The 24078-nt window shown below is 43.5% G+C and overlaps 1 protein-coding gene across 1 annotated transcript in view; it reads left to right on the top strand.

Moving 5' to 3' along the window:
* The window catches only part of LOC128830041 (uncharacterized), a 109081-nt gene extending 86354 nt beyond the window's left edge, over positions 1-22727 (top strand). Inside the window, exons 14-15 of the mRNA XM_054015672.1 lie at positions 10211-10345; positions 22407-22727. Coding sequence (XP_053871647.1) covers positions 10211-10345; positions 22407-22505 — 234 coding nt within the window. The 3' untranslated portion in view covers positions 22506-22727. The remainder of the gene's footprint in view (positions 1-10210; positions 10346-22406) is intronic.
* Positions 22728-24078: the final 1351 nt, after the last annotated feature.

Genomic DNA, 24078 nt, shown 5'->3' with positions numbered 1-24078 from the left:
AGCACTCCTCCTTCTTGGAATCCCATCCCATGGTTGAAGAATCCAAAGCCTTCTCTCCGACACCACCTGTGTAGCCATTCGTTGACTTCCATGATTCGACGGTCTCTACCCCGGCCTTTTCCTTGCACAGGGAGGATGGACGAGAACACCACTTGCGCCTCAAAGTCCTTTATCCTTCTTCCCAGAGCCACGTAGTCTGCAGTGATCCGCTCAAGGTCATTCTTGGCAGTATCATTGGTGCCCACATGGAGAAGCAGGAAGGGGTAGCGATCCGAGGGCTTGATGAGTCTCGGCAGTCTCTCCGTCACATCGTGTATCCTAGCTCCTGGCAAGCAGCAGACCTCTTGGTTTTCCCGGTCGGGGCGGCAGATAGATGACTCAGTCCCCCTGAGGAGGGAGTCCCCGACCACCACCACCCTACTCCTCCTCTTTGGTAATTCCCAAACCAAAAATACTTAATTGGAAAAAAAAAAAAAAAAAAAGGTCATGCTAGGTCATAATGAACTTGTAGACTGGGATAAAGGGATGGTTATACACATGTGATGTTTGTCATAAACAGAGAGAAAAGTGTGTAATAGATTTTATGTTTTGCACATGATCTTTGTCTCTGAAATCCTTGTATATTGATATATTTTACAAATGTAAAGAAATAAAAGGTCCAGATTTTGCACTAACTTCCTGCTATATACAGCTCCCCTGTGCTTGATTGGAGGCGTTAAGTGGGAGAAGAATTTGGTCTCTGGTCTGCTTCCTGTGTGCAGGAACTGCCTTCAGTTTTACTAGATCGGTGTGAAGTTCTGAAGGTCAGAGTAATCAGATCTGGTATTTATTTTTGTCAATTACTGTACTTGGCTTGAAAAAAATCACTTGAGGTTTATAAAGCTCGATTTCAAGTGGTTCCTAAAGGATAAGAATTGAAACAGAAACGTTCTATAATAAATTACAAATAATTACACTACTTCAAATCCCAGTAGAACAATTTTCACTTAAAAGAAAGCAGAGATGGTGTAAAATTTACCTCAACTAGAAATCCATTGCAAGCCAAAGATGTACTGCCCCAAATGGCATTTTGATCCAGTTCAGTATTATAGCAGAAAGGCAGAAAATCCGCCATGCTTAACAATCTCAGTGCTGCTACAGTCATCAAATTATGACTAAAAAGATGGATATGGCAGTAATCTTCTATTTAAGCCTTTAGAGATCAAGTCCAGCAACTGAAATAACCTGTATATAGGAAGTGACAAGTCAGACAGTTCAGTAAATCCTAACAAAAAAGACAAATAGATTTAACAACCTCCAGTTTGCCAAGCAGATAATGTGAAACACTGATTGGTACATACATCACCAACATGAATGCAAAGTCAAAATGAACGGTACAGAAACTTCTATACATACTGGGCCAAATTCATCTCTGGTATAAGTCAGTGGAATTATACTAGGGATAATAAATTTGGTCTATGCTGTACATGAGATGTAAAAGAAGCAAACCACCTTTACTACACATTTCAGTGCTTTACTCTTCTGTATGAATATTAAAATCTAGCTCCGTCCCCAGGTATTTAAACTCTGTTGTTCAAGTGAAGTTCAATTTCAGAATGTAATCTTAGAAGAATCCCATTGGGAGTTGTTTAATTTTTGATACAGGTTCAACATGTGAGAACACTGATACACCCATTTAAAATCAATCAAAGTGAATATAATGCTCGTCAGATATGAAAAATTTACAGTACTAGAGTCTGATTCTTCTCTCACTGGTTTCAGTGTGATTTCAATGGAGTTATTCCTGATTTGCATTTACATTGGCGCAACTCAAATTGTTCACTGGGCGGGATTCTGGCTGGTGAACTAAATGGGAAAGGCTCCGCATCTCAAGTGAGAGTTTAATCAAGCCCCTCAAGTTTTCTATTTCAGTCATTCTCAACCCTTTTTTCACATAGGACCCAAAACTAACTGACAGGTTTCTCTTCAGTGACTTACCAAATCGCTTGTGGTGGCAAAGAATTGTGATACTGGGAGTCTGGCAAGAACACATGGGTGATTTTATTAAGCACTTGGTGGGGAGTGCTGCTAGGGGTTGGTAGAACATTGGAGATGATGGGAGTGGTGGGGGCTGGGTGCAGGGCTGGGTTTGAGGCTGGCAGGTGTGCTGATGTCTGGGTGTGGAAGTTGATGCTGGATTGGGGAACTAGTGGAGGGGAATTGGGATCAGGTTGGGTCAGCTGATGCTGGCTATTCGGGATGTGCCTCTTCTTTCCCCCTACACCCAACTACCTACCCATCATCTCATTGTTCTTCTCTGGGGCAATGCTGCTTCAAAAACATCCTACTATTTAAGCTGGCTCTACAAACTCTGCTGGCTTTACAAGCTCTGCTACCCGTACCGGAGAGCTTAGCTGAATGTTGATGGAGATTGTAGATGGAAAAGGAGATGGGAAGGGGAGACCTCCACTGAGCCCGATCCTGCAATCAGTGTCACATGAGCAATCCTGAAATTTTATGCTTGCGTGGAGTCTGAATGAAGTCATTGGGGCTCCACAAAGGTACAGGATCTACCCAGGGCGAGGGGTGAGTGGGCGGTAAAGAAGGTGCTGTGGAGCCTGCAGGTTTGGTGTGTGAACAGGCTGGAAATTGCTTCCCCCGACCCGCCAGCCATTCCGGAGCTTAGCTGAGAGGCGGAGAGGCTTCCCCATGCCAGTGCTGTGCAGGGCTTTGGCACATGTAGGGCTCGGCTCCTCCTGCCCAGTGGCCCCAGGCCAGAGGGTCTTGGATTTTCTCAGGGCGCCAGCCGAGCCAGAGGCAGTGGGGGGAAGGAAGGAGCCTGCCGGCCAGGCTGTTGATGAGCTGGTTTTCTGCACAGCACTGGGACCTGGACGCGCCCCACTGGGGATATGGAGGAGCAGTGGGGCTTGGAGGGGGCGAAGAGGCAAAGCAGCTAGAGGACAGTGAGAGGGGGAGGACGTAAAGGGCCGATGGGTGGGCAGCAGAGGCGACCCGATGGGTGGGCAGCAGAGGCCTGTCCGCATGCACCAGCCACCACAGCTCGCAGCATGCAGCCAGTGCCGGCCAGAAACGGGAGAAGGAGCAGGGCCCTGCTGGCTGAGATCCGTCACGCAGTGTGGGGCTGAACTGATGGATCAGCATGGGGAGCGGCTGGCCCCACACTCTGCATCTTTGCCCCACCACCAACCTTGCACACTCCCCATTGTCAGCCACTGGACCCCCCCCCCCAACTCACCGCTGGTGGGCGGGCGGCTGGCGAGCAGGAATCTGGCCGGCAGCAGGACCTACCAGTACTGATGGGGGGAGGAGGGGGCAGAAAATATGGGACAATTTGCCCGTTTTTAAGAAAAAGTCAGGATACCTGCAGGAGGGCTTAAATATGGGACTGTTCCTTTAAAAATGGGACATCTGGTCACCCTAGCTTTGGCCCTGATTCAGCAAAGCACGTGCTTACGCAGGACATACATAATGATACTAAAAGTTGCATTGTGCTTCCTGGTGTTTGTCATTCTTCACAGTGAAAGATCCATGAGCTCAGATTCTGCTCTCAGTTCCAACAGCTGACTTTAATGGAATTACGCCAGCTTTATGTCTGAGTAGTTGAGAGCAGTCTGAGGTCAAGCCAACACAGAAATTAGAAAGCAGAGGATAGATTTCATCTCCCCTATTAAATATTAAAATAAAATATTTGCCCTGTGCATCCCCATAAGGATATACAAATGTGAAACAACTAAATACCAGTGAAAATGAAACCCAGCAAGAAATGTGTGACAATATCTTCAGCAGTTGTCAAGTTACATGCAGCTGATTGCAATGCTATGGAGTAGCCCGCCTTTGTCCTATATGACATTCTCATCTCATAAGCAAGCAAGGAAAATATGGCCTAGATGAAATTACTATGAGATGGGTGCACAATTTATCGAAAGATTGTACACAGAGTAGTTACCAATGGCTTGCTGTCAAACTGGGAGGATATATCAAGTGGCATCCTGCAGAAGTCTGTCTTGGGTCTGATACTATTCAATATTTTCCATTAACAGCTTGAATGATGTATTCCTATAAAATTTAGAATCATAGAATATCATGGTTGGAAGGGACCTTAGAAGGTCATCTAGTCCAACCCCCCGCTCAAAGCAGGACCAATCCCCAACTAAATCATCCTAGCCAGGGCTTTGTCAAGCCTGACCTTAAAAACCTCTAAGGAAGGAGATTCCACAACCTCCCTAGGTAACCCATTCCAGTGCTTCACCACTCTCCTAGTGAAAAAGTTTTTCCTAATATCCATCCTAAACCTCCCCCACTGCAACTTGAGACCATTACTCCTTGTTCTGTCAGCTGCTACCACTGAGAACAGTCTAGATCCATCCTCTTTGGAACCCCCTTTCAGGTAGTTGAAAGCAGCTATCAAATCCCCCCTCATTCTTCTCTTCTGCAGACTAAACAATCCCAGTTCCCTCAGCCTCTCCTCATAAGTCATGTGCTCCAGACCCCTAATCATTTTTGATGCCCTCTGCTGGACTCTTTCCAGTTTTTCCACATCCTTCTTGTAGTGTGGTGCCCAAAACTGGACATAGTACTCCAGACGAGGCCTCACCAATGTCGAATAGAGGGGAATGATCACGTCCCTTGATCTGCTGGCAATGCCCCTACTTATACAGCCCAAAATGCCATTAGCCTTCTTGGCAACAAGGGCACTGTTGACTCATATGCAGCTTCTCGTACACTGTAACCCCTAGGTCCTTTTCTGCAGAACTGCTGCCTAGCCATTCGGTCCCTAGTCTGTAGCAGTGCGTGGGATTCTTCCGTCCTAAGTGCAGGACTCTGCACTTGTCCTTGTTGAACCTCATCAGATTTCTTTCGGCCCAATCCTCTAATTTGTCTAGGTCCCTCTGTATGCTATCCCTACCCTCCAACGTATCTACCACTCCTCCCAGTTTAGTGTCATCTGCAAACTTGCTGAGGGTGCAGTCCACGCCATCCTCCAGATATTGAACAAAACCGGCCCCAAGACCGACCCTTGGGGCACTCCGCTTGATACCAGCTGCCAACTAGACATGGATCACTACCCGTTGAGCCCGACAATCTAGCCAGCTTTCTATCCACCGTATAGTCCATTCATCTTGCCCATACTTCTTTAACCTGCTGGCAAGAATACTGTGGGAGACTTTGCTAAAGTCAAGGAATAACACATTCACTGCTTTCCCCTCATTCATAAAGCCAGTTATCTCATCATAGAAGGTAATTTGGTTAGTCAGGCATGACTTGCCCTTGGTGAATCCATGCTGACTGTTCCTGATCACTTTCCTCCACTGTAAGTGCGGGTGATACCAAGCTTGGAGGGGTTGCAAGCACTATAGAGGACAGAATTAGAATTCAAAATTACCTTGATAAACTGAAGAATCAAACTGAAATCAACAAGATGAAATTCAGTAAAGACAAATGCAAAGCATTTCATTTTTGAATGAAAAATCAAATGTCCAAATACAAAATGGGGAATAATTGGCTAGGTGTTAGTACTGCAGAAAAGCATCTGAGTGTTCTAGTGGATCACAAATTGAAAGTGAGTCATCAGTGTGGTGCTGTTATGGAAAAGACAAATGTCATTCTGGGATGTATTTAACAGGAATGTTGTATGTAGCACATGGGCTGTGATTGTTTTACTCTACTTAGGGCTGGTGAGGCCTCAGCTGGAGTTCTGGGCACCACACTTAATGAAAGATGTGGACAAATTGCAGAGGTCGAAAGGAGAGCAACGAAAATGATAAAACATGACCTATGAAGAAAGGCGAAAGACTCTGGCATGTCTCTTCTAAAGAACAGAAGGCTGGAGAGAGGGAGGCCTGATAATTCTTCAAATATGTAAATAGTTATCATAAAGTGGACAGTGATCAGTTGTTCTTCCTGTTCAAGGAATAATCCACTTTGTTTGCAGCAAGGGAGACTTAGGTTAGATATTAGGAAAAACTTCCTAACTATAAGGATAGTTGAACACTGGAACAGGTTTCCTAGGAAGGTGCGGAATCCTCATCCTCTGGAAAGGACAGGTCAGACAAACATCTGTCAGGTATGGTCTGGATATACTTATTCCTGCCTCAGCACAGGGGGCAGGGCTACATGGCTTCTTGAGATCCCTTCCAGCCCTACATTTCTATGATTCTAAAATCTGAGTTTTTAATATTTAGACTATTGCTTTTGAACTGTAAATTAGGTACAGTGGGCCCTATCCTGCAAACAGTGATTTGTGTGCTTACATTTAAGCATGTGTATAGTTCCATTGCAGTCAACGGGACGCACTGTGCGAATAAAGGTAAGCACAGGGGGCTATAGAAGAAGCTATAAGCTCCCTAGGTCAGGGACCGTGGTGTGTGAAGAGCAAAAGACAATAATTTCTGGGTTACTCTGCCTACGACTATGAGGTCCTGATCTGTATTTGGAACCCTAGTCTTATTCCAATACATGTAAACACATAAGCAGTAAATGTAATTAAGGGTCAGTAGAAAACCTCAAAATTCTGCTCTTACTTACACCCTTGCCATACTGTGTGATGAATGGTGTTGTGTTTGCATTAATGAAATACAGAACTGGGGCCTATATTACTCCTATGTTAAGCTATGGTTGTGTGTACTTTGGAGCTGTGTATTAAAGAACAACAAAAGTAATTCAGAAGTGAAACAGCAAGTAAGAGGCAGCTACTCCTTCAATATTTTCTCAGCATAAATATATCTCGTGGGTAGCTTTTATTGCTTCTTGTCTCCTTACAGAACACTTCTATTTTTAAGAAAAGCCCATCCTACTATTTTTAGTTTTGTGCTAATGGACTGGATGTTCCTTTGAGATTTTAATGCTTCTTGTCTTGTGACGAATGCTGGAGTGATTTGTATTCTGGAATCTAAAAAGACAGGTCTCCAGACAGTTCCCAGGGAGCCTCGGCACCTTGTCCCAGCACACGTTTGCCATTTAAATTTGTTTTTGACAACTCTGCTCACACCAAGAGCAAGACACACACTGTCAATCTACAGTGTCCTATTTTAGATTACAGAAAATAACAAACAAAAATAAAGTCTTCATGAGAGAACATCTGTCTCCCACACAGCAGGCTTTAGTGACTGTGAGAATAAAATGATAGCTGTTGTTACAGAAAGTTTTTATAAATGCAAAGGTGCAGGCTATAAAAAATAAAAGCATCAGGCCAAGAACTTCAAAAGTGGCTAGTGATTGGCAGTGACATATTTGAGGCAACTGAATGGGGTTGAGGAGCCACCCTCCGATAAACAGGCCCATTACAAGTGTGTCAAGTTGGGCACTCAAAAAATTAAGGCACCCAAAATCAGTACCCATTTTTGAATAAGTTGATGCGACTGGGATCCCAGTGGAGCCACACTAAGTTTGCTTAATTACTGCAAACTGCAAAGAATGGGGCAGACAATCCCCAAAACTGGTGGTTATTCTGATACTTGGATTCACCAAGCCAGCAACAAAACAGTGTCCACAATTCATTACTGGTTACCAGGAAGCCCAAAACACAGTTCCCTTAAAGCAACCAGCCTTGGCCTTCCTCCCAAACAGCCAAGTCAAATATGATGAGGATTACTGAAAATCTTGTTCATCATATAAAAAGTTCTACCAATCCCAAAGGATCAGACACATTACCTCCCAGGTCAATGAATATTTCAGATCTTATCCAAATACAAACTTACAGCCAATTCTTATTAACTAAAATAAAATTTATTAAAAAAAGGAAAGAGAGAGAGTATTGGTTAAAAGTTCATTATACATATAGGTATAAATAGAGTTCTTAGGTCAGTTTCATAGTAGAAATGGTGAGCTTAAGTGTTGCAAATAGTCCTTTTAGAATTAGTCTATGGGTTACAGTCCAATGTTCAACACGAGGGCGATCCAAAATGAAATTGGAGACCTCAATCTTGTGACTCAAACTTCCCCTGGTGAAGCATAAGCAGATTTGAGATTAAAGGATTTGGTCCCAAAAGCCCTTTATACATTTTCCAGGCAGCCTCTTGACCACATGCAGTCCTTGGGCGAACAACAGTGTCTTTGAAGTAACCTCCTATTTTCTAAACATCACCGGCAATTAGCTAGATGGATTAATATAAGGTAATTGCCTATCACCCACCATTTGCAGGTGATTTGCTATATACTTCAAAGAGAAATCATGACAGTAATATCACTACATTCACAGTTAATTTAAATGTTAATATCTCCTTTTGATTTCTGAATTAACCGTGATAGACAGGAACTGTTTGGTTACATTCTAACAATATATATGTAAACACACTAAAACTCAAACATTATCTACTAATATGTCTCTAAAGGTTGAATCTGGGTTAATTAGTATGCAAGTTGCTTAACCCTTTCTGGCCCTGTGTCACACTTGGCCATTGAAGTTTGTTACACACACCAGATCTGTATTTCTCTAACCAGGAAGATGGGTGAGTGGCCTGATCTAAAGCCAACAACATTGTCTTTTCATGACCCGAAAGTCAGTGAATGCACATATACTAAGTGATGGTCAATGGGGAAGAATATCACTTCCACGGTACACAGGAGCTCCACCAGAACTGACTGGCTGGGTAATTCCTGAATTTCCACCAATAGCTGGGGGCAATATTGACTCAACACAACAGGAGACACTTGCACTGCAGGATATAACCACTGGATCACCTTGAGCACTTATTTTATAGAAACAATGTAGGGTATAGCTGGAGGAATGGGCCCGAATTAAAATTCTACCCTGTGCCATGCTTTTGGCTAGTGTGAGACTTAAGATCTAAGTGTGTTTCTGAGGGAGATGAGCTGTACTGTTTACTTCTTTCTCTGGAGGAGGCAGTTATGGGGCCTTTTTTGCTTTCATAGGCTTCCAGCATTGTAACATGGGCCCTGCTTCTTGGGTTCTCCCATGTTTTGTATCATCTTCCTTAGCAGTAGCAGCAATACCAAAATCAGTACTTCTGGGACTGAAGTTGTGAGAGACAACTTACTGACAAAGTGACTTTCCACACAATGGCACTGTGCCACAGCTACAATATTTTTGGGGAATAAAATTAAATCCTAGTCATCTTCAGGCCTTGGCATTTCAGAGTATTGGCAGGAATTGTGATGGTGCTAGCTATGGGTGGGGGTGGATAAGGGAGAAAATCACCAATCGGGGCCTGATCATGTGATTTCAGTGAGAGTTTTGAGTGTGCAGCAGTTGGGATTGGTCCTGTGTGGTATAATGTCCTTGTAACATTGAGCGATAAAGGCCTGTTATATGATCTTAAGTAATTTTAGGACCAAGTTCACTTGGCTGTGCTGACTGTATCTGCTGAGAGTTCACTTTGAAATATCCTTATACTGTTCATCCAGTATTTCTGCACAGCCATGCAGAAGATGCAAACTTCACTCCCAATCTCTCTCTGCTCCAACAAGGACTAGGGATGCTATGGTGACAGCACACTCAGGCATTGAAGAGCCTCTCCTGTTGTGTAAATATCCCATTGGGCATAGGTCATATTTTATTCTATTTTAGGGTTTTATTCTGCCACCCATCACCATAGCATTTTGGTGCCTTGCCCGTAAAATCAATAGCAATAGCAGAATCTCATAGTAGGAGTCATGGCATCTATGGCATTTCTTCCTTTTGGTGTCCAAACTCTACTTGGGCTGGGGTTGTGGGTTTTTGGGGGGGATTTTGAGGTTCGTGTAAATTCATGACATTCACATAAATAATTTTTAAAATATACTAACGCTTATCTGAATCTTCTGGACAGTAAATTCCAGTGGTTGTAATTATGGAGGTGGTATCATCCAGTAGCCAGGATGTTTATACTGGGAGTCAGGAAATCTGGGTTCTAATCCCAGCTCTGCTACTAACCTGTTGTGTGACCTTGGGCAAGTCATTTCACCTGTGCTTCAGTCTTCCTTTCCTCCTTTCTTCTGTCTTCCCCATTTAGATTGTAAGTTATTTGGGGGCAGGGACCATATCTCATTATATTTGTACATCACCTAGTATAATGGGGCCCCAGTCACTGTTGGGAGTGGATGAGAGAAAAAGAGAATGAACCATACATAACAGATGTTAGTCACATTGCTTAATGCGCTACTGGAACATGCTCAGATATGAGGGTGATGAGGGCAGGCTGAGAATCTACACCGAATAATATAGAATAGGTGCTAGTGCAATATAAATAATAATATACTAATGTTTTTATAGGGCCTGGTGTATGCAGTCTTTGAAGACACACTTAGCATGACCCTGGTTTCTGATGGAGCGGAGTGTATTGTGATATCAAAGGAGTTCTTCAAAAGGCACATGGATGAGGACTATCTCCATAAATTATGCACAGTCGTAAGTCTTGTTAGTCTAGAGTTCTAGCGTTAAGACCATAGCGATTATCTAGAAATGTTAGAGTTGCCTGAGGTGACTCGAATGCTTCCAAAAATGGGTGTGTTGCTGAACCGTGCTCATTGCATATGGTTGGTTATAAAGTTTTACCCTTTTGTGTTATGCAATTTCCTTGTTAATGCCACAATACAATCAAACAACCCACGCAGAAACAGTATAAGAGCTTAGAATAACTGATTTGCTGGGCAGGCACATTCCCAATTGCACAGATTTCCCGAGACGGTAACATACTTCTGGGCAGGGCCGGCTCTAACTTTTTTGCCGCCCCAAGCCAAAAAGCAAAAAAGAAGAGGGCCGCCCCCCGCCTGCCGTGCTGCCGTACCCTCCCCGCGAGTGCCACGCAGCCGAACCCCCCCAGTGCTGCCAAAATCCCCACCCCCCCAGCACCACGCCGCCCGAAGCCCCCCCAGAGCGCCACGCCACCCAAAGCCATGCCCCCAGAGTGCCACGCCGCCCGAAGCCCCATCCCCCTCCAAGCGCCGTGCTGCCCGAAGCCCCGCCCCCCTGAGCACCGCGCCACGGAAACAAAAAAAAAAAATCCTCCAGTGCTGCCCCGACGAACCAATAAATAAAAAACTGAGTGCCGCCCCGCCCCAAGGTGCCGCTCCAAGCACGTGCTTGGTCGGCTGGTGCCTGGAGCTGGCCCTGCTTCTGGGCATGGGGCAGTTGGCATGCAGGTGGAGTGAAAGTGTCTGCACTTAGATGGAATCTTTTTGCTTGTACACCTGTGTAAGAAAACAATAACAAATCCCTCCTTCCCCAGTAACTTAAACTATTGTTATGACTTCCAAGCAAACAGGATTGTTTGGAGTCCAGTACCGGGTTATCCCTTTTGGAATTAAAAGAGAAAATGGATACAAACACAGGATGTACAAGTAGGGTGACCGTCCGTCCCAAATTGGGTGGGACAGTCCCGAAATATAGAGTTCAAGTCCTGGTCCCAGGCTGAATGACTCCAGAACAGCATTTGTCCTGGATTCCCTGTGGTGCCGCTATGTGTCTGCTCGAGGCTAAGGGTGGTGCCAGCCTCTTCCTGGTGGGAGGCACTGAGGTGGGCCTTATCTCTCTCTCGCCATGAGACCCTGCCCCCTGCTGCTCCTCTCCCCTCTGAGGCCTGCCCCATCCCAAGACCAGAAGCTGGAGCTGGGGAGTAGTAAGAGCCAACCAGGGAAGGGAGCCCAGGCCACGGTGGGGAGCCCCAGATCCTCCACCTGTCCTGGGCAGTGCACCCAGTGGGGAGGGGACACAGGCTGGGAGGCTGTTCTCAGGTATGCCAGTCCCCCGCTCTCAGGACAGGTGGAGGGTCCTGTGCTCCCCACAGTGTGACGGGCGTTATGGGCAACACTTACCAGTGCCCAGCTCTGGCTTCCGGCCTGGACCTGGGGTAGGGCCTTGGGGGAAGAGGAGGAGCAGGGGCAGGGACACAGAGGGAGCGGGGTTCCTGCATGTGTCCCGCTTTTGCCTTTTGGAAAGGTGGTCACCCTATGTATAAGATGCAGCCTTTTTGATGTCAAGATGTTTTCAGCAAGAGAGAAACTGATTTATTGACTATACAGGGGAAATAGTGAAACTGACTTTACTCAGACACATGTTTAGGGTGTATGTTGTGTCCCGCAATAGGTTTATTCCTGGATCCCTGGATGGTGTGGTTTCTGGCCCACTATTTTGTCTTTCACATCTCTCTTACACAACACACAAAATGTGAAGCAACCACAGGACTATAGTGGGGTTTAAATAACCATGTTTGCTAAATAAACGCACCATGCAAGGCCTAGCTACATATCCACTACTGCTCTGGGAGGCTACTAAACTGACAGAAAGTGTCACTAGAGGGTTTATAGCTATTTGAAGGGATACTACCCAGTATATATTAAAAATGCACCTTAACTTTTAAACGTGGGTATGTTTTGCTAACACCTGCTTTTATGGATATCTGAGGTGGTTGTAGGTAGATTGAAAAAAGATTTAGAATTGTTGACTACCGTAAGTGGTTTAAATCAATGTTGTTCACGAAAGCATAGATACTATCGGGTATCTATTTATAACATCCTGTGGAGAATATCTGTTATATACTATTAAACCTTCAGGCAAAAGATACATTTTCATAAATCTGCCTAAACATTTTCCAATAATATATTGAATTAAACAGTGGAGGAAAATAATCCAGTTGATGGATTTTCTACTTGAGGAAAAAGAGATGATCCAAGAGCCTGACTAATAGAAATAATCTGTGCCGGTTCTCTTCAAGGATGGTGTTTTCAGATGAGAAATACCATTTTCTGGGGAGAAAAACACACTGGCTGGGAGAAAATTCCAGAGTGGAACATAATCAAAATTCTGTGTGAATTAATCCTGTTTGGGTTCTGATGGCCTCAGTAGAGGGCACCTGAGGAAAGTGCAGCCAGACATCACTGTCTATGCATTCAGCATTTACGCATGTGTTTGCTAAAGTAATTAATCCTCCACTGCTAAGACATATGGCTCAGCAATCTCAGAGTCTGCCACTATGTGCTCAGACCTCACAAAAGGAAGATCCCACAGGCAGATATTCCAGATTAAACAAATGAAGAAAGGAACTTTTTATTAATTATTGGCATTATATTAACATCTAGAAGCAACAACCAAGATCAGGGTCCCATTGTACCACTTTAATACCACATACGGTATGTCTACACAGCAAAAACTGAGCATGCGCTAGCCTACCTGAGCCAGCTTAAATCACGCTAACGGGAGTAACACTAGCACTACATCCAGTGCAGTGTGAGTAGTACAAACCCATCATGAACATTGGGTAGGTCCTAGCCTTGCTGGGCCACTCTGAAGCCCATGTTTCACTGATACTGTTACCCATGCTAGCTGGATTCAAGTTAACTGGGGTAAGCTCGCCCACATACAGCTTTTGCTGTGTAGACCGGCCCTTAGATCCTGCCCTGGAGAACTTTCAGTGTACATAGAAAAGACAAGGTAAACAGAGGCACAGAGAGAGGGAGGTGACTTTCCCAAAGTTACATGGGAGTTATAGTTTGGGCGGTTTATGCCCTCCTCTGAGTTCCCCAGCCAGATTACTTCTCTGCATGGCTCAGCAAGAGGCACCACCGTGATGCATCATGGGAGTTGTAGTGAGAACAGGAGCACAGGGTGTCTCAACTACAACTTCAATGGAGGCTCTGCGGGAGGCTTTCAGAACTGAAGTTTTGTGTTTTAAAAGTTTTCAGACGAAGATTTTTTTTTATTATTATTATTTTTGGGTGTGGAAAGGTCAAAATTTTCCACAGAGGAAAAAATAACAACAAACTTTTCCAACCAGTTCTAGCAGTGACCAAGGGGTGAGCCAGGAAGATGTTTGCAGCTGCATTTTGAACAGACTTGAGGGAGGCAAGGTTACAGACATTGATGCCAGAGAAGAGGAGATTACAGCAATCAAGGCAAAAGATGATCTGGGCATGGACAAGAGTGTTTATCCTCCCAACATCTCTGGGAGGTATTAGCCCGAATTTACAGACGGGGAACTAAAGGCACAGAGAGACTAGATGACTTGTCCAAGATCACACAGGAAGTCTGTGCCAGAGCAGGAAATTAAATGCATATCTTCCAAGTCCCAGCTTATTACCCTAAGCACTAGACACATCCTTCCTCCCTGTATGTTACATCATGTTCCTATTGTTTTACTTATCCTAACATGTTACTACATATTCCTATCACTGTCATCCTCACCCTCTTTCATCCCATTCGACTGTCTTGTTCGACTTGTTTGACATCCCATTCGACTGTCTTCTCCATTTGACTGAGTTTTGTTTGAATATATGCCCCAGTACTTAACTCGATCCACATGGGCAGATGGATTGCAGGACTGGAGCCTAACTTAAGTCAATGGGATGTCATGTGTCTGTACAGTGTCCACCCACATGGGACTGACTGCAGGACCAAGGCCATAGGCTGGAAATTCGGTGAGGCACGGACTATTTTTCAATTCGTGCTTGTACAGCACGTAGCCCAGTGGGGCCGTGCTGCTGACCGAGGCCTCTGGTCACTACTGGAATACAAACAATACATACCCATAATAACTTGGAAGCAATGTCATGTAACAGTGAAATTTCAAATGGAAAACAGAGGGGCTGCACCACTTTCCATCAATGTCAGGGTCCTGCTTTATGTCCTGCTTAACAGCAGCAACGGCTGGCGGAAATGGGCGAAGGATTGTGTGCGAATGTGAAATAAACACATTTGATGGAGATGTTAATGATGCACACACTCACACTCATTCCCAACAGCCATTACTGCTGTTAAAAATCCTTTCTGTTACATTGCTGGAAAGCTGTGCATCCCCTCAGCTTTCCATTTAGAATTTCACTGTCCCGCGGAATAACCCTATGTTCACCCTCACATTCTTGGCAGGCTTTTAATGTGTTTGCTTACAGCATAATTAACTGTTCTGGAGTCATTACTTCCCAGCTCTGACTTACATTTAGTCTCATCAGTGTAATTACTCCACCGTGTACACTCAGTCAAGTGTGCTACATTGGGCCTGGGCAATTTTTATTAAACAGGGGCAAATGAGCAGTCAACTCCACTATTACACACACAACTGGCATCTGCCCTTAAGAGCAACACTGGCTCCGTTTGCGCGTTTCCCCAGTAATGAGAGTTCCAGTCAGATCATTCCCTTTGCACACTTTCTCTTTATCAGATTGGTGTTCTCTCTACTGTTAATACTAAGGGTACGTCTATACTTACCTCCGGGTTCGGCGGTAAGCAATCGATCTTCTGGGATCGATTTATCGCGTCTTGTCTAGACGCTATAAATCGATCCCAGAAGTGCTCGCCGTCAACACCGATACTCCTGCTCCGCGAGAGGAATACACGGAGTCAACGGGGGAGCCTGCCTGCCGCGTGTGGACCCGTGGTAAGTACCTTGTGGTTCAAACTAAGATACTTCGACTTCAGCTACGTTATTCACGTAGCTGAAGTTGCGTATCTTATTTGAACTGGGGGGTTAGTGTGGACCAGCCCTAAGTTAATTGAATACATAAAACAACAAACTACACAGAAAACCCAAGTTTAAAACAACAGTCAGGGACTGTGACAAAAGCACCATAGACCTTAGTGAGTTAGCCAGCATTGTCTCACATTCCATATATTTTGTGCTCTAATATTCAGATAGAGCTATAGGCTGTGAACTGGCGAGCCTGTCCAGACGGTACCCACCTGAAAAATGGTGGGCGGTATTGCTAACCCCAACCCTCCAACAATCATGGCCTTCAAAAAAAATCATTAGATTGATTCAAAATCATGAGGGGTTTTTGTTTGTTTGTTTGTTATAAATAGGCTCTTTATTTGCCTTCTGGTTTCTGAGCTATTGGGGTACATTCAGATTCACATTTTCTAGCTTTTCCTGCAAACAAGAGGGCTAGAAATGTACATTTTTTTAGATGAAAGCTAAGATGCTTGTGTAATTCTTTGACTGAGAGTTGGAGCTTTAAGAAAAACATCAGATGTCACTAGACTTGCAATAAAATTGGGACACCAACCAAACATGGGGCCAAAAGTGATGTGCCCAGATCCACAGAAAGACTTAGTTGCCCAAGTCCCAGACTTAGGAACCAATGAGAGCCATAAAAACCCCACTCAACTGCTGCCTAACCTTGTAGGTGCCTAAACTCACTTGACACATCCATTTTTGCTGTAGAAGTCACCTAGGTACGTACTGTGCTCCCTGTGGAAATGGAGGCTGCTGTCTCAGGATGCCTAAGCCCCAGTGTGATCCGCTAATCAGCTGAAGATAAGTGTTTCCCCACCTCCCTTGTCTGCAGCCATTATTAAGTAGGATTGCTCAGAGCATGCCCAACTCCACACAAAATGGCAAGCAGGAGGAAGGCTCCATTGTAGTCTTTAGCCCAGTGGTTAGGGTACTCATCTAGGATGTGGGAAAGCTGGGTTCAATTCCTCCCCCCTCTGTTGGATGAGAACTTCCCACCTCTGAGGTGAGTGCCCTGAATACCAGATTATTGCGGTCATTCTCTCTATCCCAATGCATCTTTAATTCACTATCTGAAGTGGAACAGCTTCAACAAGAGTGAGCGAGAGAGAGTCCTGTATCAGAATATCCCATAGTCCAGAGGTAGGGAACCTCCCTTGGCAATCCCTTCTCATAGGGCAGAGGAGGGAACTGAACAAGGCTCTCCCACAGTCTGGGTGAGTTCCCTAACCACTGGGCCAAAGGTTCAGGGAGGTGCCCCTCTCCCCATTTTGTGAGGTGTTAGGTGTCCATTGCTGTTGTTCCTGCAAGAAACAGCCTAGGCTCCTGACACCAGGAGCAGGTTCCTGGCTGTAGATTCCATAGAGAGGTGCTTCCCTCCAGCCCAGACCTGGCTGCCTAACTCCTGGAGAGAGGCAGGGCTTAGGACACACTCCTCTCTTCGGCATCTGCAATTGGCTAATTTAGGCAGCTCCCCACCTAGTGTGCTGGCATTTGTGGATCCCATTCTTAGGTGCCTTTCTCTAACCATGGATTGTATGGGAGCCTCAATGCCTCAGTCAGGGTTTGTGGAAGCCACTGGGTGGCTGGCCACCTAAAAGTTAAGTGTTGCAATACTCAGCATGGCAACACCAAACTCCCGTTGTAGCTCTGGGGCAAAGTTCCTATTTTGGCTCTCATAAAAGAATGTGGGGAAGCCTCTCTCCTGGCCCTCCATAACATGAGCCACTGAAGATCTACGGGCCTTGGAGCACATCCCTTATGTTTATAAATCTATGCTTCTTGGCCAAGTAAAGACCCGTATGCACAGCCCTTGTGTCTTGTATGAAATATATACTTTACACTACAGGCCTGAGCCACTGCAGTCAATGAAAAGACTGCCAATGACTTCATTGGGCTTCAGATCAGGCCTTATGGGCATGGGCTGTCTCTGGTCATGCAGATGTTGCCTGCCTGTCATTTGGGCCTTGCTCTTGCAAACTCTAAGACTATGTCTACACAGCAGCTTATGTCAGCATAATTTATGTTAGCTTAGGGGTGCGAATAAACCACCTCCCTTAGCAACATAAGTTACACTGGCATAAGCGCCGGTGTGGATGATGCTATGTTGGCGGAAAAGCTTCTTCCATCAACACAGCTACTGCCACATGCATGGGCTGGAGTATTTAAGCTGACGGGAGAGCTCTCTCCCATCCACTTTGAGCGGCTACACTAGAGAGCTTACAGCTGCACCGCTGGAGATACCTTGCCCTGAGATACACGCTTAACCTTTCACACAAGTGCCCCCTTGACATTTGCAGAATAATCAGAGCTTTAGGGACCATTTTGCCACAGTCCCAGAGTTTGTGTTGTAGTAAGCAAAGAACAGAGGAAAAACTACAGTTTTGTATTTGGTTCTATTCTTCTTTGGAAATAAATCAACATTTAGATCACTCCCTGCCCTTTCTTCAACTTACTCAGCAAGCAACAAATACTTTGCCATGTGCGACAAGAGAAGTGTTCCAAGAAATAAGCTCTCGCACTGTTGTAATTGAAAATCTTTCATAGTAGTATCCAGATTAACATGACATTTTGTGAAATAAGTAATAAAACACAAAAAAATAAAGTTGAATTTATAAATAGTTCAGATCAGGTTGAAATAGCATCTAATGCATTTCATCTTTAAGTGAAGTCTTCTTGCTAGGTGTAATAACCTTCCATGCACTGGATTTACACTCAAAGAGCTACATTCCCCTTTCAATTAATTTCCAGTCAATGGAGTCTGCTGTGGGGTAAATGAGAAGAGATTATGTCTCCAAATGCCTAAAGGCCTTTGCTGAGAGTTGCTGCTGTTGCATACAAGAGAGTTACGTTAACCTAAAAAGCCTTAAAAATCAGATGGCAGTTGAGACAAACCCTTTATTATTATGCTGATTCTGAAAAAAATAAAATGCAGTATGTTTATTGGAAGGAAAGTTGGGGATTTAAAATCAATGAGACTTTATTGCATCATGGATCATTATTTCCCACTGCTTTAACATTATTTTGCCATTTAGAGACTGAAGAAGCTGCAGGCTACCAGCTACCAGCACAGTAGCTTTATGTTCTGACTGTAGCTTAGAAATGAGCTAAATACAGTAATTATATTAACGGACCTTAGTTTTCAGCTCTCACTTTCTTGAAGCAAGCTGTCCTGTACATCACCATTAAAAGGCCCCCTCCATGATGTAAAAGAGCAGTGCAACGATGTCTGGTTTTGCTATGCTGTTCAGTAATCTAGTTAAAGACTAAGAAATACAAAGTCTCGGACTCAGGGCCTTTATTTGCCATTTTTTCATTTCATAGGAACAAAGGGACAGCAGAGGGAATGAAAAGGTAACAAAATTAAAAAGGGAAAATAACCCTATTTTTAATACCTGGTTAGCCTGTGACATACAATGCCACAAGGGCTAAGCAGCAGTCAGAAAAAGGATTGTACCTGGGATAAAAGACTGGCATTTTCAAAGGGTCCCAATGAAATTCAGTTGGGTGCTTAACTGTCTTATGCACCTTTGATAATTCAAACCAAAAGTAATATGGGAAAGCAAGTCTCATGTTAGAGGACATTAATTACTAATTGTCAGGGATAGAAAGAAACTTTGCCTGTGCTCATCTGATTGCATGAATGTTCACTCTCCTATCTCAGAGATATCTGGCACTAGCCTCTGTCCAAGATAGGCTTAGATATTGGGTTGATTTAGCATGGCAATTCCTATGTTACTATATAACCTTGGCCTCCATTCCATTTGAAGGCTTTTTATTAATCAGGAACCACTAATAAAAAGAATTATTTAGATTTAGAAACATCTTGTTCTACCTTCCTCAGCTTCCTTAAAGCACGGTGCCTAGAAAGGAAATAACTCTTGACATGCGTTATCTATATCTTACTGTAGTTACAGCTACAAGCTGCTGCATCTAATCTCCTAATTGCACCTCTTTAGAGATGCAACTAGTACTGTCCGATACATACAGTGACTTAAATCAGTCTCAAAGACATTCAAGTCATTTACTTCAAAAGCTTTTTTTATTATTACCTTTCTTTTCCTTGATATCCTCATCATCACATTTCTATAGCAAGAATGATTCCTTCATTCTTTGCCAGATTGAAGCCTTTAGATAAAATTAAATTGTCAAGGAAGCTCAACTTTGCTGTATTTAACTCTTCTGTGGAATAAAAACCTGCAAGAACCTAATAAGACAGTTAAGCAATAGACATGGTGGTGTAAAGACTTTAGATAATTTTATAATGAACTTTTCATTCCTGTGTCATCCTGGAAGTTACAGCAGGATTCTTTAGTAATGGCCCAAAACACTGAAATTGATGATAGTTCTGCTGCAGCATTTTGGACCAATGCAGTAGATTACTGTAGTTTGTGTATAAAGGGTGGCACAGGTACCACAGGTATAAAAACCTAAATGTTAGATTTCTTCACCATACCTTTATTTTTCACTGATACTGTTCAACACACTCAGAATCAGTTTACTATTTCTTTGCTCAGTTTGAATTACGTTGGCATTTTAATTATATAGTCACTTTCATCCATACACCTCCAAGTTCTTTGCAAATGAGGATAAATGCCTTTATCCCCATTTTACAGAAAGAGATAAAATGCCTTATGTGAGGTCTCCCAGTACATCAGCGATGGAATCATAAACAGAATGCATGTTTTCCTGACTCTTACTTCAGTGTCTGTGGCTCAGTGGAGTTCTTTCCTAACATGAAATACATGTGAACAATTGTCAATAACTCACTGAAATACAGGGCAGGCTCAAAATGGTACTCCTGCTACCTTTGAACTAATATTCATATGCTCTTTTCCCATAATTTATTAATCCATAACTATTCGTTTAATAACATGCCACACAACAGTGGCTACCAGTGGAGGCTAATGTTGTCAGGCCAGCTAAGAGACCTTTTAACACACTGATTACTGGAGCTGTGCAAACCCTTCCCAGTTTACTTCCAAAAGAATTTGCAATCTTTATCGGTTTGGTGGGGCCTGATATGCTAAAAGGTTTGGGTTAAAAAAAAACACAGTTTTACCACGTTTCAATCTCACTGCAAACCTAATGGCAAATTTAAATTTGCATGAGTGCTCCTGCATTCCCATAGGCTCTCCAGGAATGGAAGTGGGTGAAGTGAGCTGTGACATGTGACCTGCCCCAATTCAGCTTTTCCCAGCAAACAGGATTCCATTGCAAAATGCACTTATCAAAAGCAGCCTCCTGGTACTTGTGTGTGTCCACATAAAGCATTATTATAAATGTGGGATGAGAGCCTCAGGCCTGGGTAAAAGGACTGGAGGTGCATAATGGGGCCCTGGGCCTGGCTGGGGGAGAAGTCCCATAGTGCAGGCACTGCCACAGACAGCTGCCTTCTGAGGCCCCTCATGCAAGCTGTGTTGTAGAGGTGTGCTGGGGGTGCGGCTGCAGCAGATAGTGCTGCAGCGATTGCAGGCAGTGCTGTGACCCAACAGACAGCACTGGGATGCTACCGAAACAGGCGCCCCGGATTGTCTTAATTATGTTGGAGGCCACTAAAGCAGCCCAGGATTGGTAGGATATTAAACTAGTTCTCCCCCACCCACTCCTAGGAGATCGGTGCTGCACCTCTAAGGGGCACAGTGCGGAATTTCACCCATGGTATTTAAGGAAAGGCTATTTGAAAAAGGTGTAGCTCCTTGTTTGATAGATTGTGACAAGCTGGCAGGGAATAAGAAGCCAAGATGTATTCACTTGAACCTAGTCCGCAGATTACTCAAGTGAGTCATTTTCTGTGCTGTAAATGCAGTGGCCCAGATATGCATTGCCAGATCTGAAAATCCATCAACTAATTGTTTTCAGCTATTTGGGTAGTAGTAGGTTACATTGCAACATAATAATAGCACTTCCAGAGGGCTCTGTGGTTTCAGTGTGCTCTTACTTAATCTATCCACATGACGTCCTTGTGAGGTAGATAAATATTTGTGTTCCCTTTACTATAGATGTGGAAACTGGGACAAGGCCTGGCTTTGAAATGAATTTAAACCAGGAGTAAGTCCACCAAAGCCTAAACAGTTCCAGGGCTATATTTTCAAGCCCAGTAATAGCCCCTTTGTGTGTAAGGGGGTCATAGTCCAGCCACAAATCGCCAATAGAGAATTTCCTTGGCATCGGGGAATTTCATAATGACACATCTGTGCCACCACTAGGTTGCAGCTATGCAGTTTTGGCTTGGGAGGGGATGTGGTGAAGCTTTACTACACTATGTCAGTTCTTCATTGGCAAAGTGCCCCCGCAGCTGAGAATCCGTCCCATAGTGCTGGAAAATCAGTGTAAGTGAGATCAGAATCTGTCTCAAGGCGACGATAAGGTGTCTTGCCTAGACAAACACGGTGGTCCTGATTCTGACATCATTTATACCGGGATAAAAGTGGTGTTAACTCCATTGCCCTTAGTGGAGTTATTCCAGATTCACATGTAAATGTGAGCAGAGGATGGGCCTCACCAAATTGCTCTGAGATCCAGGATTAGAACTCAGGAGTTCCTGGCTCTTAGCCACATGCTCAGTCTATTTGAACATGTCATCTCACTATCTGGCTGTATAAAAAATGAAAGCAGCATCCTGAAACATTGTGAGACCTCCATTCAGTTGAAGAGAGATACTTAGTTTCAAGTTTGGATACCCACTAGGTATCCAATATAAATAGAATATAAAGAAACAGTAGCTCAATTCAATATATAATCCTAAATATTCCCATAATGCACTGGTGTACTGCATATGTATTCGGGAAAACTCTTTTGCACAACAATCACTATAATGCAAAGCTTTTGGATGGTTTAATAGCCCATCTGTATTTATCTTCCTACTGCTTTGCAAGTCTGCATTTCAAGCCCCAGTGATCAATGATACTGCTGTGTAGTCATATGAAAGCAGCGTATGCCTCACTCTACTTACTGTCATAAGATTAGCTGTGGATAGCTAATAGAGATTACACAGTATATTTTACCATCAGCATTTATGTTTTCCAGGTTCAGCCTTATCCTTCTAAAGAGATGCTGGAGAAAAAGATGCAAGACTACATGAACTGGAAAGCATACAAATCTCTGCTGATCCATGGACCACATTAGCCATTTTGAAGTTGCTGGTAATGTCAAGTGTTCAGAAGCTTTAAAAAATATCCTCACCAAAATATAATTTAATACTTGTTTAAAAAATATATATTGCATGTGGGAAAGATGCTTTTTCTACCACTCCTCCAATTTCCTTTTTTGTTGTATGTGTTTGTAAACAAATATATGATGCAGACATTTTTGTTGTTGTTTTCAAGTAGCTTGATGCAAACGCTTCCCTATAAAAGTGCTTTCATTTGAATCCTGCAGTATTTCCTTTCCTTTCAGAGAATAATAAAATGCAAGAATTCATTAAGTCATCTGAAAGCAATTTTCAATTATGAAAATACAATTTAAATAAGGGGGAGAGGAGTCTTTGAAGATGACAAAAGTGGAAAGTGATTGACACACTCAGTTGTCATCTGGAATCAATTTCACACTTGGAGAAAAATACCTCAGCTAGGGAACGATCATCTGTCAGCAGGAGGCAAACTGCAGGGAACGGGAGGGAGACAGAAAGTAAATCCCAGCTCGGGCAGAATATCCAGGAGCCAGAATGCCTTCAACAAGGCAAAAATCAAAACCTCCTAATATAAATACTGAGCATTGTTGCACTGGCAACCAGAGCAAACATGGAAGAATTAGGGGAATACAAATAGCAGTCCAAATCTTCCAGTCCTTGACTGGGGTCTTATTGAGGCCCAATACTAATGAGCTTCAAGGACAGCTTGTCTAAGCAATTTCTGTGAGGTTTCACATAAAGTTTTTACAGCTGCTGAATAATGTATTGGTTTGCATTTTAGAGTAAATAGTATTAATAACTAATTATAATAGTGTGGAGGTCTCTAGCTGTGTTCCAAGGACTTCTAGTGGTCTGGAAAGTAGTTGGCACTGGTCTGCAGAGCTGGTGGGTCACATCCTGCTAGTTCCTTCTTTCTAGCTGCTAAAAGACATTAAAAATGCATTAGATCCTTTCCTAATGCGCCACAGGGATGGGAAAAGGGAAGTTGTCTGTGGTAAAAAATGGGAGGTGGCTCTATTAAAACCTGGTTTGAGAAATCCTGTAATAGTCAGTTCACACTGTGGCAAACCAGGGACCGTTAATGGACTCTTTTTTTTTTTTTTTTTTTTTTTTTTCCAGTTTGGTGGAGGAACCAAAAGCATCAAAAACAATTGTTTCAGGTCCCAAAAGGAAACATTTTGTTTCAGGTTTTGTATTTCCTTTTTCAATTTTTTAAAAATAATATTGAAGTAAAATTCAAAATGCAAAGTGGCATCGTTTCATTTTCAAAATGCTGAGATGAAATGTTTTGATGTCTTTGGAGTTTATTTTTTCAGCTAAAAGAGTTCAACATGAATTGGCAAAATGTTTCAGTTGACTCAAATCTACAAGTGTTGGCAAATAAATAAATAAATAAATTGTCTGACAATTTCACCTAACTTTACTTCTGAAGATGTGGGTGGAGGGAGGAAGGCAATTTGCAAGGGCTATGACTGACAGTCAGAAGATCTAGAATCTGTAAAATCAGGCTTTCATTCACAATAAATACTTTTGAGCTATTTTGGTGCATACGAAAGGGAAGGACTAATA

Source organism: Malaclemys terrapin, chromosome 1, assembly GCF_027887155.1.
Source record: "Malaclemys terrapin pileata isolate rMalTer1 chromosome 1, rMalTer1.hap1, whole genome shotgun sequence".
NCBI classification, from domain to species: Eukaryota; Metazoa; Chordata; order Testudines; family Emydidae; genus Malaclemys; species Malaclemys terrapin.
This window is presented reverse-complemented; position numbering and strand designations above follow the sequence as displayed.